This window comes from Ranitomeya variabilis, chromosome 5 (genome assembly GCF_051348905.1).
Source record: "Ranitomeya variabilis isolate aRanVar5 chromosome 5, aRanVar5.hap1, whole genome shotgun sequence".
Classification (NCBI taxonomy): domain Eukaryota; kingdom Metazoa; phylum Chordata; class Amphibia; order Anura; family Dendrobatidae; genus Ranitomeya; species Ranitomeya variabilis.
In genome coordinates, this window is record NC_135236.1 from 101,419,637 (window position 1) to 101,438,825 (window position 19,189).

Genomic DNA, 19,189 nt, shown 5'->3' on the forward strand with positions numbered 1-19,189 from the left:
AGGACCTACAATAATTCAGGATCTCCTGGTAACATAGAACCTCTGCAATATTCTCTCCTGCGTTTTCTCCACCCCCAGATGTCCCCCCAAGACATGCGAATGGGCCATGTCTAGAACCATCCGTAGGTATGGCCCTGTAACCAATAGCTGCTCCACTATTTCACTTCCCCATCATGTAGTCACTCAATACAACAATTCACTATTGATTGCTAAATGTGGGTACTTGGTGTCAGCCCCTGGCTCTTGAGCAACCCCATCAACCACAGACACATTTTCAAAGGCCCCTTTTAGGGTAAGATCCCTCATTTGAGAAGTCCCAAAATTTTCTCCAGAAACCTCCAGTTCAGGAACCATGGCCTCACTGGTCACTGGTTTGTCCGCATAAGATACCCAAAGGTAACTCCTCCACCTCCGACTGCGACGGGGATTCATCAGGGTTGCACTGGTTCCTTCCTGAGACACTAGGCACCCCTGCTTTTTCCCATAAGTCCCAGAACAGGCTGATTATCACGGGGTGTAGTAAGTCTCTGACTCACCTGACCTTAACCCCATAGCGAATCTATGGGGTATTGTCAAAAGGAAGATGAGAGACACCAGACACAACAATGCAGATGAGCTGAAGGCTGCTATCAAAGCAACCTGGGCTTCCAAAATGCCTCAGCAGTGCCACAGACTGATTGCCTCCTCATTGATGCAGCAATTGAGCATACATTTCAGTAGGCTAACTTTTCGGATTTTAAAATCATTTTTCAAGCTAGTGTTATAAAGTATTCTAATTTATTGAAATAATGACTTTTAGGTTTTTATTGTCTGTAAGGCATAATCATCAACATTAACAGAAATAAACACTTGAAATAGATCACTCTATTTGTAATGACTTTATATAATATATGAGTTTAACTTTTTTATTGAAGAACTGTAATAAATTAACTTTTTGATGATATTCTAATTTTGTGAGAGGCACATGTATATACAGTATATAGGTAAATGTATTATGTAGACCTTCATCAAACCAACAAGGTTGGCCCCTGTACAGTACATATATATATTTATATATTCACTTCTAGGTTTAAGAGGTTTCATGGGAAAGAGAATTGTTTTACCATTGACCAATAGTCAAACACTCAATGTTGAGCAGAGAAACCCCCATACAGCAAAAACAGTTATCCTCTTAACTTCAAGTGGTGCTCAGAAGGCAAGACCAGGACTAAAGGCTTGGAAAAAGTGCCTGTTTGGCGCGAAACACTGTTGTCCGTACGTTTCAATGTTCCACGGACTACCACACTGTACTCTTTTGAACATTTGAAACAAAGTCTATTGATATTTTTATTCGGGTGAGCGTCACAATTTATCTTCTCTACATTGCTCCAATAGGAAAACAAACTGCTCATTGTCATAATGCCAATGAAAAGATCCTGCAAAACATCATCCTGACAAGTTACCAGGTTCAAACACAGCGTTCATGATCAAACACATTTATCGTGCAGTGCCACGGCATTGTAGGTCGGATTCACTGGTCATATAAACAATATATCAAGTATCAATCAATAATTTTATTTATTACCCTACATGTTCCTTTACATAAAAAACAGGCACAAATGTTACAGTGCTTATTCCTAAATATCTAAAAGAACAATGACTTAACTGATTATCTTGGATGTCTTGAATTCCATTTATGATGTTGCCCATTTATTAAAAAAAGTAGACTAACTTTACCCAGCTGCCTATAGACAATAGATTGATCTGATAAAATTATTTGATGTTTGTTTGAAGGATATCACACCTCTAGGAAAATGGATCAAGTTGGCTTTTCCAAGTTACCTATTAGCTGAACCAACAGTGAGTTCTTTGTTAGTCAGTTGAGACTCTTCCTCTACAGATTTGGTCCCAATGTCCGCTATGTTGATGGAGTGGTAGTGAGCATGTGCGACCACCACTCCATTCACTGTCTGTAGTACTGGTGGACACATATGCTCATTACAGCTCCATCCGCAGAGGGAACTTTGGGATTTGGTTTGATGGAGGTCTAAGGAGATAGACTGTCATCGATCACATGTTTTATTTCTATCCTGTTTTTATGAGACAACCATTTTATGCATAATTATTATTATTCTCCAGAAACTGAATATCAAGCCGTATCTTAAGCATCCATTCTTCTTCAGTCCCACCATTTGGAGACCAATAAATAGTTAAATGAAGAAAAACAGATGTGTATAATGCATTGTACAAATAGGGGAAATAGTTCAACTTTATGAGCAGCTGCAGAATGGCCCAGTGATCATGACTGATGCATTACGGCCAAACTCAGTTTTAGTGACTATTGAAAAACATTTTCTTGGGTGAAAGAGTGTGGTTAATTATGGTCATTGACCTATTCCTGGAAGTAGAACTGACTGAGAATTTTAGAAGAGCCATATTTCTTCAGGTCATTAAAACCTATGACAGATTTTTTTTTTATCCATGCACAGTAGGAGAAAATTGAGTATCGGCATATGTAAGGTCCAGCAAATGTCATCTGTGATAGTCTATAGTTAGTTTGTAATCATATATTATTGTCAAGCATTACCATATTGGCATATGTAGATTTTTAGGGATCGATTCCATTGTCAGAAGATTATGATTTGTACATAGACAAAAGTCTAATAGGACCTAGAAAAAATATCTTCCCAATAAAAGAATGTTAAAGTAAATGTTCACTATTAAGTACCATATTGTTTTTATGCAATATTGTGTGCTTCTTCATTTTCTAATATATATGACAAAAATGGTAGTGTTCGCTATTTAGTGGTCTAAATCCCCCAAATATAAATCCCCCAAATAAATGTAGAGTTAAATGGTCACATAAATCACATCAGAGAATCGCAGCACAGATGCGGAGGAGACAGAGAAAGCAATTTCTCCATCTCCTCTGTTGCTGGCATCAGCGGAAATCGCTCTGCACTTGGTCTTGTATGGGTTAGTGCGATCTGAATTTTGCACACAATCGCATCGTGTTGCATTTCTTTTCAGTCCGATCTCGATCCGATCGGAGATGAAAAAAATTATAGCATAACATTGACCCAAACGGAATCCGATTTTTTTTTATCAGATTGCATTCATTCAATTTATTCGCAAGTGTGAGCGAGCCTTAACAATTGGCCCTGAATTTCTAGAAAACCATCTATTTGCAGACCAAAATTGAATTTTGACTTATCAAACTATCTAGAATTTTAGCACAATGAAAACTATAGAATGCTACGCTATTTTAATGCAAAATTATAATACCAGGAACATAGAACTAAATCGTATTTGTAATCTACTCTTTTTTTTTTTGTAGTTGCAAAGAATTTATTTCGGCTTTTTTATTATTTTGATTGTGAATAATTTCCAAAAAATAATTTAAAACATAATTCATGTTCTTATAATGATTGCAGTAAACAGTGATTTATAGTCATGCGATGGCTGCTTTAAAATGCAGAGGAAAGTAATGCAAGACATAGAAGAGACTACCCATGATTTTTCGAAATTGGAAAACAATAAGGTTGCCAATTGGGATTTTACCATGACTTGTATTACCTAATTAAGTGTGGAGACTGAGCCTTGAAAGAATTGGAAATTAAAGACTTCATGAGCCATGAGCATGTTTATTGGAGATGCTTGAGGGATTTGAAGGAATCCAGCCCTATCCAGCACCAATCTAGAGCCAAGAAAGCACCTATAAAAACTAAGGGTCCTTTGTTTGTACCATACACATTGCCTGGTACAGCATGTAAGAGAAGTAAAATTCTACATATTCTATGACCTGTCTGAATGTTGTATGTTAGAAACGTTACTTGAGTGTTGTGCCGAAAACCATGTTTATTAGACCGTACATTAATCCATTCCTACAAGCACCACTTACTTAATATTTTCCAGGCCTGCTCTTCCAAACCCCAGGGGAAATGTTTAACACCTTCACCATGAGGAACAAATTTGGAGCCTATGCCCATCACTCAGAGAGCAATGCTTTGCTGAGGCGAGAGAGAAATTGAATCCATATAGAATTCCGAGTCTCATTCCATTCTCGAGAACCACTGTAGAATCAGAGTGTTGCGGAACTTACTATAGTGAGTTAATATCCTTACATGACCCTGAGCTGACAGATTTCCACCCAAGTGCAGCCAAAGAATCTGCCATATAATTCACATATTTTCAAATCTCAGTGCAATTTATTTGGGCTCTATTTAGCTTCTCTGTTCCAGCAACTGGTTTAAGTGTTTGAGTCAGTTGTGTCATTTTTGGAAAGTAACCGAAAGGCAAGTGCGGCTTGCTGAAATGTCTGACACTTTCTATGCTATGAGTTGCATTGACTGTTAAGGTATCTTATATTACCAGGAGCTAGAATGTTGTGCCAGAGTTCATGTTTACCATGCTTCACTAGCCAGGTACTTCGCTGTGCTTCTAACAAAACTATATTTATTTCTCTCTCCCTTTTTTTTCAGGGAAGATGCATCAATTTCACAAGGGAAAAGAAATCAATGCCACCAAGATACCCATTAAACAATGCTTCTCATAATTTGATGTCATCCAGTCCAATCTACACACCACCGCATAGCCCAATTTACACCCCTCCTCCTCCCATAACTCCACCTCCTGAACCAGCACATTCTCCTCCACCTGTTCCATCTCCAACAATCTGTCTTCCACCTCCACCCTTGGTTTCACCTCCATGCAGAGCTCCACCACCCAGCAGACCACCACCAAGACCTTCGCTTTAGATTGCTTTGTGCAACTTTTATCTCCAGTAATGCTGGGGTTGCATTTTTGAGAAATTCTTGATCTTGAATGGACGTGATGTTCATTGGAACACTTTTGACCAAAACCATCTATAACCACTCTTAGATTTTGTTGAGTTGTGGATTTATCCATACTCGGGAAATTCTGGACTAACAGCCGTCTCTAAATATTTGGTCAACTATGGAAACTATTAATGTGCTGGGTTCAGTAAGAAGATGAAACTGAATTTCACCCACCCTATCACCAAAAAAATGAAAGTTCTTATCTTAGCTTATTGGAAGCAAAGAAGTATTTGCTGAGGATTCATTGGACAACATGTCTGATTTGGCAAGTGTCAGAAAGTTACATCACTCGTATGAAAATTCAGGAGATCTGTGAAGGAGTGACTTAAGAAGCTTGTCTTGCAAAGGAAGTTTCTATGTGTTCAGCCATTCAAGTCGTCCTATGAAAATGCATTAATGCATCTCCTCGCTAAAATACTTTGGTTTTTTTAGATAAAAAAAAATTAAATATGAAATTATTTAATTGCCAAAGAAAAACTGCATCAATTGTTGACCACTATGGATTGATTGGACAGTTTAGAACATGCATCAATCTAATTCTGTCTTATGATACATTGGGTTACATTATTTTAATATATTCAAGATGTTCTACAAAGAACCCGAAAAACGACAGCACCTACTGGTCAATTTCAAAAATAATCTAGACTGGAGAAGGCTGCATTGGTTTCCTGGTGGATCACAATGAGCCATGAAGAAACCAGACGTCTTAAATTTTTTGAAATAGGTGTGCACACATTTTACCAACATGGAAGATTTACAGATTGTCATCTTCGTATTGAGCTTCTGTTGAGGATGCATTGGAAATATAAAGTGAATTGTATTAAATCCCCTCAGAGAAGGGATTTATATTCCTTATGGAAATTTATGATAATGAACAGCAGAAGGCTGGACCTTTGCAATGAAAAAAAAAAAACTGCTATAGCAGACTCTATAAAAGATTACTTTAGAGCTTCGCAATGCGTTGCTGGGCCCTCTGCCACAGAGGAATAGTGGGTTAACCATTATCATGTATACACTTGCATTCTCTTTTCGAAATAGCTGTAATGTAGAAGATATTGCTTATTGTAGTATAGGGGGCACTGGGCGTTGCATATAGGGGTCATTTCTTGTTTATCATCTGCTTCCTTTGTGGAACACACAGTTCACATAATGACATGTTCATTAATATTTTACAGTAATGGCTGCCAGTTACAAAACTGTTTTGACTGTTTATTTGGGAACTCTATGGCGCTACACAAGCAATGTGCATAAAATGGAGTGAATTCACCAAAGAAAAGAGTGTCATTCAAAAGAAAGAGCAAAACTGATACTGTTGTGTTAATAATTGCTGTCTAGTATATAAAGTGGAGGTTGGTGACAGTGGAAAATGTAAATGGAAAGGAAACGCGAACATAAGACAGATGGAAACATAGTGAAAACACATACTGTCGGAACGTTCTTATTTTTCACAGATTGTGATGTTGTCTTAAGATACGTATGTTTTAGCTATTGCATTCATTATGGGATGCTCAACCCTAAAGAGACACTAAACCTAAAATCTTAAGATGCCCCTATAAAGATAGACGCTATAGTAAAGTTGATGAAAGTCAACTAATTCACTTATAACAAACATTTGTTGAGTGAAATGTAACAATTGCATTTATTCTAACACGCTGATGACACACTAGCATTGACTGAAACGAAGTTGGCCCAGTTTGAATTTTTCTTCGATTGTCAGAAGAAAGGTTTGTCAACGACAAATGATCGTTCTCTTAAAGAACATTCCCAGAAAGATTGGTCATCCTTCACTTGGTGCCATTGAACATGCTTGGACAGTTTTCACAATTTTAACAGACAATAAAACGGTGAATGGACTAAAATATCTATGTCTGAGTAGCAATCACTCAACAATGTTCATTCATTGATTGATTGTTCAACCATCAATCTACTTTAATGTGTGGGGTAGAGATAAGCAAATCACTTCACACAGACTTGGTGAATGGTCCAGGTTAGTGCTCTCTGGCCATGCAACAATTTCTTTACCTTCTTGGATCCCAGGCTCAGCTTACAATAAGCTGGATGGTGGGACGTCAACTGTGCAACACTAGCTTCACAGATGGCATCAAGCCAGGCCATCGTATCAAACACCTCACCAAGAAACCTGGAATCTCAGGAAATTTGTGCAGCTCTTGTCGAAAGCTAGAGAGCACTAACCTTGACTGTGGACTGGTCAATTTGGAATATAGTAGTGTAACTCTGTAGTCTGGCTATGTACTCTGGACCCTCCCTTATAACATATATCTGGCTATGTAGTCTGGACCACTCTTTATAAGAGTAGTTTGGCTATGTAATCTGAACTTTCCCTTATAATAGTAATTTGGCTGTGTAGAGTGCAGTGCCCCTATTATGGTAGTCTGACTGTATTCTCTGGACCATCCCTTATAACAGTAGCCTGGCTATGTAGTCTAGACAATCTCGTATAACAGTAGACTGGCTATGTAGTCTGGACCATTCCTTATAACAGTAGTCTGTCTATGTAGTCTAGACAATCTCATATAAAAGTAGTCTAGCTATGTAGTCTGGGCCATCCCTTATAACAGTAGTCTGGATATGTAGTCTGGACAACCCCTTATTACCATAGTCTGGCTATTCAGGCTGGACTACCCCTTATAACAATAATCTGTCTGTGAAGTTTGGAACAACCTTGGTTACAGTGGTCTGGCTATGTAGTTTGGAGGACTACCCCTTTATTCAGGAGTCTTGCTTTGTTTGTACTTTGAACAGTCCCTTATAACAGTAGTCTGCCTAAGTAGTCTGGACCACCCCTTAGGCCATGTGCACACGTTCAGTATTTTTCGCGTTATTTTCGCGTTTTTTCGCTATAAAAACGTGATAAAAATCCGAAAAAAACGCGAAAAAAACGCGAAAAAACGCTTACATATGCCTCCCATTATTTTCAGTGTATTCCACATATTTTGTGCCCATGCTGCATTTTTTTCCGCGAAAAAATCGCATCGCGGAAAAAAAAGCAACATGTTTATTAAATTTGCGGAATTGCGGGGATTCCGCACACCTAGGAGTGCATTGATCTGCTTACTTTCCGCACGGGGCTGTGCCCACCATGCGGGAAGTAAGCAGATTATATGCGGTTGGTACCCAGGATGGAGGAGAGGAGACTCTCCTCCACGGACTGGGCCCCATATAATTGGTCAAAAAAAAAGAATTAAAATAAAAAATAGTCATATACTCACCTTCGATGGCCTCCGGAGTGTTCCCGCCTCTCACTGCTGCATGCTGCCGCTTCGGTTCCTATAGAGGTGTGGTTCAGGACCTGCGATGACGTCGCTGTCTTGTGATTGGTCGCGAGACTGGTCATGTGACCGTTCACGTGACCGTGACGTCATCGAAGGTCCTGAACCACACCATCTATAGGAACGGACGCCGCTGAGGATATCAGCTGTCTGCAGAGGGTGAGTATAACCATTTTTTAATTTTTTTTATTATTTTTAAACATTCTATCTTTTACTATAGATGCTGCATAAGCAGCATCTATAGTAAAAAGTTGGTCACACTTGTCAAACACTATGTTTGACAAGTGTGACCAACCTGTCAGTCAGTTTTCCAAGCGATGCTACAGATCGCTTGGAAAACTTTAGCATTCTGCAAGCTAATTACGCTTGCAAAATGCTAAAAAAACGCGAAAAAAATGGGAAAAAAACGCAAGAAAAAAAATGCGGATTTCTTGCAGAAAATTTCCAGTTTTCTTCAGGAAATTTCTGCAAGAAATCCTGACGTGTGCACATACCCTTACAACAGTAGTCTGGCAATGTTGTCTGGACCAGCCCTTATAACAATAGTCTAGCTGTGTGGTCTGGACCACCCATTATAACAGTAGGCTGGTTCTGTTGTCTGGACCAGCCCTTATAATATTTGGTCTAGTAATGTAGTATGGATGCCTCTCTATGCTTCCATCTGGCTATAAAGTCCAGTTCTTCTGCTATCATATCAGTCTTGTATTGCAGCCTTGACCCTAATATGACTGCAGTCTGACTGTGTAGTACCAAGTCTAATTACATATTCTGAACTGCCGCTAAAAACGAAATCTTGCTACATAGTCTTGACCGCCACCTAAGAATCACCATTTGCTATGGTCTAATGGCTAACAGCAGTTCTGCTTTGTAATCTGTATCCCAATACATTGGCAGTTTTGGTAATCTTGACCAAAAAGTCGGATCCTATATTCTGGACCAGTCCTGAAAGCTAATGCAGACATAAGCAGTCAGGAGCCACTATGTAGCCTGGCTCTCAATTATCAAGGGCAATAAGTGACATTAATGAAGAGTTTATTAGAGGATGAACGCAGGCTATTTTTATAGCAGGAACTCCAAATTACACAGCCAGACTAATATTACAATAGGTGCTCCAGATTACACAGCTCTGTACAACTCTGACTAATAAAACATCTTGCAAGATGCAATTGCTGCAAACACTAATGAAAACAAAGAATCTTGCTTTGTATTTACCTTCTATCTGTAAAAAGATTATTGAACCTACAGGTTAAAGGGTTGTTTTCATCTTCTTTCTTCAGGAGTACATTGCTCCCCAGCTTCCCATCCATGGAGTTATTTTATGCATGCCTGATATTTTGGCCCAAATCTTGCATCATTTCAGCAGAAATTGTGACTTTTTGGACTATAAAGTCACAAATCAGGTTAAAAACAAAGCATTGTACATTTTTGTGCTCTTCATGAAGTCTATGGGTCCTTGAAAAAATTGAAAAGAACTTGGATGCCATCCCAGTGCTGTCCATTTTTCATGGACCGCTAGATAAGAGAAAAGAGAAAGTAGAGAAACTTTTTTTTTTCATCCAAGAAAAACTTATGAAACTAGGACTAAACTAGGATGACACACTGGTGAAAAATGTGATGAATCTCTGAACAAAATGAATGATAAAACTTGGATCATTTTTCTTGTATGTGAAAAAAATCTGGATGAGCCCTAATTCTTATTCCAAAATACCAATTTGCCATGTAATATAATGGATGGTCGCCATTTTACAAAGATGACACAAAATGGGAGCAATTTGTCGGGGGATGCCGAGTTTTCTCATGCAACTTTTTATCGATAGTACATAACTGATATCACTTCATACCTATCTGGATAACAGATGTAAGATATTTTTGTGCCCAAGCAGGACTTGTTGTATGGAATATTGTCATACAAGTTTCCCTATGAAGGGATTTGTTAGAGTGTTCACTTTCCTTGTACTGACAAACATCTGTCTGCACACAATAAACTCTTGCATTACTATGGCTTTCCTCTCCAAAGACCTCTAATGAAATATTTCATGATGCCAAAGAAATGTTTATAAATATGTTTTTAATGTTATTTCTATTGGAATCCATTTCGCAGCTGGACATCATTGTGCCAAATACACTCCCTACATAAAGAATAGGTACCCCAAATTTCTCTTCAGTATATGGTACCCCAAATTTGATTTGTCTCAATTTTTAGGACAGTGCTTGTAACTTCAAATTTGGGTTTTGTTTTTAATACACATGTAGAGATCAATTCAAGAAATAGCCTACGCAAAGGCACAGATAGTTAAAAAAAATTACTTTCAAAGATTTTATGGGTCTAAAACAAAGTTTTAAGTGAGAATTCAATCAAAAATGATCATGCAGCCGTTGATCCAACCCTTAAATCTCATATAGATATTACTTATCGATAAGGTGTCTTCTGGTAAGCTGCTTCTTTGCACAATAAGCTTTTTCTTGTGCCGGTTCCTCGAAGGGTAAAGACAACTACTGCTTGAGCAAAAGGGCAGGTTCCAATAGCCAGAAAATACCTGTGGATTCCCAATTGGATAGACCACCTGTGAGACTTTAAAGGTCTCAATTTGGTCAAAAGCTGGCTTCTCAACTTTTATCTATAGTGTCTCTTTATGGATGTAAATACTAGTAAAGGTAATTGAAACCAGCTCACCGTCACAGATCAAGGTGTGCAGCAGCAAGGGATTCCGTTGTGACCAAACGTAGTAGTCGAAAATAGCGAAAGTAGATTCCTGCTCCTTGAAATGCTACACTTTATTGAAAAAGACTAAAATTAGATTCCATATCAGAAAAATTGACAGTGCGTTTTGAAAGCACACTTTTGAGTTTTTTGTCCGCGGAGTGCGTTCGAAACACGTTGCCATTTTTTGTGATATGAAATCCAATGCCTAGGAAACTTGAAACTTTTAAGGCACACTATGGTTAAAATAAATAGAAACCCTTCTTTTATACAAAATGCTGGTTTTCTTATATCTGAGGTCTACCTTGCTGCATAGTGGGTCACATAAAACATAACATGGACATCGATAGATTACATGGAATTTCAATTTTCTTGGTAGACTGTTCCTTCCTAAGGGGATACCAGGAATACAAGTCATGATTCTGTAAGATTCTGTGATATGCAGAGGCATAATTCACCAAATGGCTAATATGTGCAGTAATATTTGTCAACTGACTTTGTGGCAAACCAGTGATACCAATGAAATATTATTATTGATGACTTTGCTTGGTCTTCCTCTTCTATCTTCAGGAGTGTAAATATAAGGGATGCAGAAGTCACAATTGCCCCAAGCCCTGAAGTGGTCCAAAATGTCCTTCAGGCCTTGGGGATTAGTAGCATAAGCTACAGTATGAATGGTAGTTTAAAGGTACTGTTACTGATTTTGCTATACTCGCAAACTTTTTTGTTGGGGAAATAGGATGTCTATGTTCTTCCCCCAACTCCAATAATCAATGTTCTAGATGCTTCCAGTAACACCCCATTCTAATCCTGAATGTCCACCCATACAAATCTCTTCCATTTTGAATGCGTCAAATTTGCCGTGATTTTTTCTCAACTTTCAGGCCAGTCCTTGTAAATTCAGGACTGGCAGGTTTGGTTTTGCATTAGGTTCCAGAATCTTCAAGTTATATTCACTATTGAGAAAAGCCCTTGTAATTCTGGATCACATTTGGGGCGGCCAAATGAATAATTCTGGTAGTGTAATATTATTACCGGAGAACCATGTGTTGTGTCCTGGCAATACAACTCTAGATTAAGTAGAAGCCCTACCATTTTGTTCTGTTTTCCACCATATGCAATCAATATAAAAGCAAACACCTACACCACATTAAAGGTATTTCATAGTTTTCCGAAAACGTATTTTCAGAAAAGAGTGAAATGTTTTGATGGCTTACAAACATATTCTCCCGCTTATGTGTTGTCAGCATGGCATCAGTCTAGCTCTATGTTTAACAGCTGAGAGTCGACATCTGAGTCAAATTGGTTGCAGGGATAGAACATAGAACAGATTTTTTTTTATATTGTCAAGCAAGAAATTGCTGACAACCAGCCTGTATTAGATAACTCAGATATTGCACCTGCTAACCCTGTGCTGTATTCTAATTAATACCGAGCTGTCCCATGGACATCTCCAACCCCCTTTCTGCCTTGTAAAGCTGCCCCTCCAACCATGATTGACATGGATGACATCATCTACCCAGCTGGCATGCCTCACTTAAGCAGAGAGCCTGAGCATGAGGCTTTGCTGGCCTTGTGGATGAAGTAGAAGACGTCATGCACTTCAATCAGAGAAGGGGTAGTGTTACAAGGAAAAGAAAGGGCGCCAAGCACATTCTGGGGAGGTCCATCATAACACTCAGCACTCAGTAGAATACAACATGAGGTGAACAGATATAACTGCTTTGCTGACTTTGTGAATGAAGTAGAAGAATTCATCTGCATTAATAATGGGTGGAGGATCAGTGTTCTAAGACAAAGAAGGAGCAACAAACATGGTCCAGAGACGTACATGTGACTGCTCAGCACTCACTAGAATATAACAGGTTTAAGGCTTTGTTGGCTTTGTGGATGAAGTAGAAGATGTCATATATGTCAATCATAGGTGGAGGGGAAGTGCTAGAAGTTAGATAAGGTGCAACAAGCATTGTCTGGAGATGTCCATCGGACATACAGCATAAATTGAGCATGTGTGAGACTTTGCTTGCTTTATGGATGAAGTAGAAGACATCATCCACATCAATGAAGGAGCAGCATTACAAGGCAGAGAAAGGGAAACAAGCATGGTCCAGAGATGTCAATCTGATCACTTGGCAATTATTAAAATATACCATTGGATGACAGGTGTGAGACTTTTCTGGCTTTGTGGATTAAATAGAAGACTTCATATACAGCTCTGACAAAAATTAAGAGACCATTGCAAAATGTTCAGTTTGTCTGATTTTTCTCTTCATATGCATATTTTTGAGTAAAATGTAATTTTTTTCACTTATTCTATAAATTACTGACAGCATGTCTCCGAATTTCCAAGCAATAAATTTTGTATTTTTTTTCGGAAAAGGAGAAATGGTCAAAATTACTAAAAAAACCCAGTGCTTTCAGACCTCAAATAATGCAAAGAAAACAAGGTCATAATCATTTAGAAACAACAATACTTATGTTTTAACGCATAAAGAGTTCAGAAATCAATATTTTGTGGAATAACCATGATTTTTAATCACAGCTTTCATGCGTCTTGGCATGCTTTCCACCAGTCTTTCACACTGCTCCTGGTGCAAAAATGTAAGCAGTTCTTCTTTGTTTGATGGCTTGTGACTATCCATCATCCTCATGATTACATTCCAGAGGTTTTCATTGGGGTTCAGGTCTGGAGATTGGGCTGCCCATGACAGGGTTTTGATGTGGTGGTCTCTTAATTTTTGGCAGAGCTGTATGTCAATCATAGGTGGGGGGGCAGTGTTAAAAGGCAATAAATGGGTGTCTAGCTTTATCCAGACATGTCCATTGGAATGCTTGCCACTAATTAGAATACAGCACGAGATGAGCAAGCATGAGGTTTTGCTTCCTTTGTGAATGAAGAAGGATCTGTTTTTCATGTCAATCATAGGTAACGAGGGAACGTTAAAAGACAGAGAAGGAAGGCCAAGCTGGTCCTGACATGTCCATCAGATTACATTTCGATCATTAGAATACAATGCGCAACAACTTCAAAGCTTATTATATACTAGATGGAGGCCCGATGCTATCGCATCGGGAGGGCGGTAATGTCACGATGGGGGCAGACTTTGCAGAGTCGAGAATCTCTCCCCACATGTGCTCACCCACCTATCCACTCTCTCTTTCCCCATGTGCTGACTTCTCCCATCTGTGTTCTCTTCTTTGACCTGTCTACCCCATGTGCTATCCCCCATGTCTGCTGTCTTTCTCCTTCCTGTGCTGTGTTCTCCCCTCGTGCTGTCCTGTTTGAGCTATCTCCCCCCTGTGCTCTGTCTCATTCACCCCTGTGCGCTTTCTCTCTCCTCGTTTGCTGCCTTCTCCTCTCATATCATCTCTTCTTTGACTTGTGTACCCCATGTGCTCTCCCCTTGTGTGCTCTCTCTCTCCACCACTGTGCTTTCTTCTTCCCTCATGTGTTCTCTCATTTGAGTTGTATCCCTCGTGTGTCCTCTTCCCTATGTGCACTTACCCCTCCCCCTGTGTTAAAATGAAAGCAACATAGGTAAAGGTAAAGGCCCCGTCTCACATAGCGAGATCGCTAGCGAGATCGCTGCTGAGTCACAAGTTTTGTGACGCAACAGCGACCTCCATAGCGATCTCGCTATGTGTGACACGTACCAGCGATCAGGCCCCTGCTGCGAGATCGCTGGTCGTGTCGGAATGGCCTGGACCTTTTTTTGGTCGTTGAGGCCCCGCTGACATTGCTGAATCGGTGTGTGTGACACCGATCCAGCGATGTCTTCACTGGTAACCAGGGTAAACATCGGGTTACTAAGCGCAGGGCCGCGCTTAGTAACCCGATGTTTACCCTGGTTACCAAAAAAAACAAACACTACATACTCGCCTTTCGGTGTCCAGGTCCCTTGCCGTCTGCTTCCTGCTCTCACTGACTCCCGGCCGTACAGTGAGAAGTGAGAGCGCAGCAGTGACGTCACCGCTGTGATCTGCTCTCACTGTACGGCCGGATCTCAGTCAGAGCAGGAAGCAGACGGCAAGGGACCTGGACACCGAAAGGCGAGTATGTAGTGTTTGTTTTTTTTGGTAACCAGGGTAAACATCGGGTTACTAAGCGCGGCCCTGCGCTTAGTAACCCGATGTTTACCCTGGTTACCCGGGTGCTGCAGGGGGACTTCGGCATCGTTGAAGACAGTTTCAACGATGCCGAAGTCGTTCCCCTGATCGTTGGTCGCTGGGGAGAGCTGTCTGTGTGACAGCTCCCCAGCGACCACACAGCGACTTACCAACGATCACGGCCAGGTCGTATCGCTGGTCGTGATCGTTGGTAAATCGCTATGTGAGACGGGGCCTTAACATCCATCAATGTTTTGAATTTTCCTGGATACTGGAGAATTGGTAGATGGACTTTCCCCTTCTGACAGCACTGAGCACACTTTCCATCGGAAGGTGTCTCAGCTCCAAAATTCAAAGATTGACAACTTTGACATAAATAGTTCATGGGACCGTAGCTGTGTTCGTGAATTGTGTTTTCATCATGGGTTACATTTTTACTTGTATTTGAAGTTCATGTCTTCCTTTTTGTATGTGACTTATTGATTTGTCGTAGCTGTTGTAGTCGCACTTCTCTCTGGCTTTGTGTTTCAGCTGGTTGCTGTAGACGGTGTGCTTCTGCTTCATGTGACAGTCTTCTTGCTGTGGCTAATGGACATTGTTCCTAAAGTAGCTTGCATTGGGAAAATGCCTTCTTAGTTAACCTCATACACTTTGATGTTGTAGACTTGGCGGTGTGGTGTGCTGGTTCCAATGGGTTATCTTGTGAGCATGGTATTGCTGTTAAGACTGCAGCTTTCTGTTTGATGCGCAGTTGTTGCATAATGGCATCCTGTGATAATCTAATGACTTTTGCATCAGGGGACTCGTGCTTGAGGCCTAGGCTTATATGCATTGTTTTTGTCCCAGTGATGCTGTTGTTTTTCAAATGTCTCATTTGCCCGTTGTTGTCTTCGACGTTGTGCCTTTGCTGCTTTCCTTTCATTGTCATTGGCATACTTTTTAGGAGGAGCCATGTTGGTGTTGATATTTGCTTTTTAAAGGGGTTTTCCCACGAACGAAAGTTCATTTTAAAAATTGTCTGTGTCTGACCGTGTACCGAACATACCACAGCTCCTGGGCAGGCGAGGAAGCAAAAGACAATACTGACATTACAGCAGGGGATCACAGAGGATACATTTTGTAAGGTAAAATATTGTTTAAAAACAGTGGGTGAAATATGTTACATGACAAAATGTATCCTCTGGGCATCTGCTGCCGGGATCAGCCAAATGATTCACTGGGCATGCGTGGAATTCACGCAGGCGCAGTAAATCAGACTGCTACCATCTTTGTGCAGACAGATAGCGGCAGTCACATTAAAACTGCGCATGCGCTAATCCTGTACAAAAATGATGGCGGTCAGTGAATCATTCGTCTGATCCCGGTGGCGTGTTCGCGAGTGTTCCTCTGGTGGTACCGCACAAGAAGCTGCATACGGCGGATACAGTGTGTGTGTGGTGCGTACGGCGTATACAGTGTGTGTGGTGCATACGGCATATACAGTGTGTGTGCGTGGTGCGACGGTGTTCTGGTGGTACCACGCAAGAGGCTGGTACCACCAGGAGTTTCCATATTGAGACACCCATCACTTGGGTGTCCCAATATGGCGGTCGGTCAACTTCCTCCGCTTGGAATTCTGGGATCCTAACACATCTGGACAGAACAGGTTGTGAAGACATTACAAGGTAAGTATATATTAAGAAGGTATGCGGCGCTGTCAGTATTTTTTTCACCAGAAATTTTTTAAAACCTCTACAGGGAAAAAAAATGCTCATAAAAGTCCTCACTTGAACAGCAAAGTGGAATAGCAAGAGATAGCCAAGTGTTTTTAAGCAGTTATTGATACTTTTGGAGCCAATTGGCTCCAAAGAAACTTCTCAAAATACTCAGTGTGAACATAGCCTAAAAAGCATAAGTCAGTGGAAGTATAATATTTTAGTGGCCTCAGCTAATTTCACAGTTGAAATCCATGTAAGGAATTAGTTCACACATGCAAAATTTCATCTTCAAATTTTCTGTTGCAGATTTTCTTGCTTATTCATGGCAAATCAGGATCAAAATCCACTGAAAGTGCTGAACACTTACTACACATTTCCAAGTGCAGTTGCAAAGTGTGAAAATTCACAGCATAAACTGACATCCTGAAAATTTAAATTCCTTTTCACAGGAAATTTCCCTTACAGATTTTGTTCCTGAATAGGATTAGGGAAAATGTTACCCACTTTTAGCCTACTGTAACATACTAGGGTGTTTAAGTTTGCAAATCCATATGGAAAATCAACAACTTATCCTCCATGTGTTGAGTAACTTAGGAAAAAGTGTTGAGCAACTTTTGAACTTCACTGTTAGGCAATTAGGTGATCTAACAACTATGACTTTCACCTAAACTCCCACATTAAACTGTTCTCTGAGTTATTTCTATAAAGAAAGAAACCCCTTCAAATAAAAAAAATACAGCAAACTGGCTTGCAAAGATTTCAGATTTGAACTGTGTTTTTTAATGACATTATGTAAAAGTTGAGTTTTTCCTTAAAGCATTTGTCCCATGTTCTGTCTTCAGGACTGCACTGTTGGCCGGGCAGAGGTATGCTCCTAATAATTGATAATTTGGACCAGCAGCATGGCTGCGCTGCTGGCCCGAACTGTGCACTCTGCTGCAAGCCAAGGCAACTTTACCTATGCAGCAATGAACGAGCATCCAACCAGCTTCAGAACAGCACGTGCAACCTCTATATCTCTATAGCTCTCTATTCTTGACTCCGGAGACCGACCACAGCTGATATACTGCAGTAGTGGCCAATAAATGAAAAGTTTCTTATTCTTACAAACACTTTACAATTTAACCCATGTAAAAAGATGAGACAATCCCTTCAATTTAGAAAACTAGTGTTGTAAATGGCAGTCATTTTACTAAGAATAAAAAACCATTCTTATGCCCTGCCTGCAGATATGCAAATTGCCTCTTTAGATAGGAATAGGACTTGAACAATATAGCGCCACATCCTCTTCCTCTCTGAAGAGGCAATTTACATATTAAATTCCCCAGAGGAGCTTTGCAGGGTGAATAAGCCTCCTTAGCTTGGCATGCCAGAGAGGGTATGTCACTCTCTGCAAGGAGAAACCTTACCCCTTAAACCTAAAATCTGCAGATAAAAAGCAAGTCAATTTTATACTCAAAATATGGAAATCCCACATCAGCAATAACCAAATGGGGAGATTTAGTTGGGGACAACGATCTTTGCACTGAGGGCATTGATCTTGTCAATATTCTTTCATTTAAATCACATTCAATTACTTTTTAGTGTTCATGCCTCCATCCAACTTTTTACTTTTTCCATAAGAATGCCAGATGATAAATTAGATGATTTCACCCCAGGACATAGTTGGAACTCTCTATAGTTCTGTGCTGCATTATGTTGTCACATTTGAATTCTCATCTATTGTAATTCTGTTTGAGTTTTTTATATTAAAAATGTTAACAAATCATGTCTTAATTTATTTATTATTCATTCAAAATACAATTTTTAAAAACAAGTCAATGGAAATAAACCAATGACTGTAAATATTACATGTAGAGACACCACATTCTAATGTTAGTGTACTTAGTGATTATACTGGATTATACAAGTATAAAGACACTACTAGTTTGCCAGCTACTTACTGACCGATGAGATACAGATATTGTAAGATGGACACCGGACAGATCCTCAAGGGGAGATACGTGTCATCGAGGTTGGTAGCCTCGGTGATATAAGCGCGAGAAAGCAGGCTCTAGCACTTATAGTGCTGAGAGAGTTAATAGGGTGTGTCAAGAGCTATGTTTACGAGTAGTCAGAGAGATGGGTGGGACTCAAAGGCATAACTAGGGGTTTGGTTCATGGGGGAGAAACTTCTAAGTGGGCCCCTAACCAGGTAATCCTGATTACAACTATGGTGGAGCACCCCAATAGTAGATGTAGGAGAACCTCAGCAGATAACCACACTGTTACTAAAAATGTCTCTTTACAAAGACCAGCATTGATATAACTGCCATATGGTGACCATATAGTGGTAGATACCAGTCCTGCAGAACATATAAGTTTACGATACAGTTATTGATGGTAACTTACAGATGGCGTTTTTTCTTGTGGAGTCACTCACTTTTTACGTCTTTTTTATATGGCCCAGACTCATATGGCAACTTCTTTTAGCTAGGATTCAACTGTGGAGATTACAATAAAGAGACAAATGACAAATGACTTTTCCCATTTCCAGCCAGTCCCCATATATTGCCAGCCTGCAAAAACTCCTTATCC

At 39.9% G+C, this 19,189-nt stretch overlaps 1 protein-coding gene across 1 annotated transcript in view; it reads left to right on the top strand.

The window, feature by feature from the left end:
• The window catches only part of ANTXR1 (ANTXR cell adhesion molecule 1), a 211,227-nt gene extending 205,142 nt beyond the window's left edge, over positions 1-6,085 (top strand). Inside the window, exon 18 of the mRNA XM_077263047.1 lies at positions 4,461-6,085. Coding sequence (XP_077119162.1) covers positions 4,461-4,736 — 276 coding nt within the window. The 3' untranslated portion in view covers positions 4,737-6,085. The remainder of the gene's footprint in view (positions 1-4,460) is intronic.
• Positions 6,086-19,189: the final 13,104 nt, after the last annotated feature.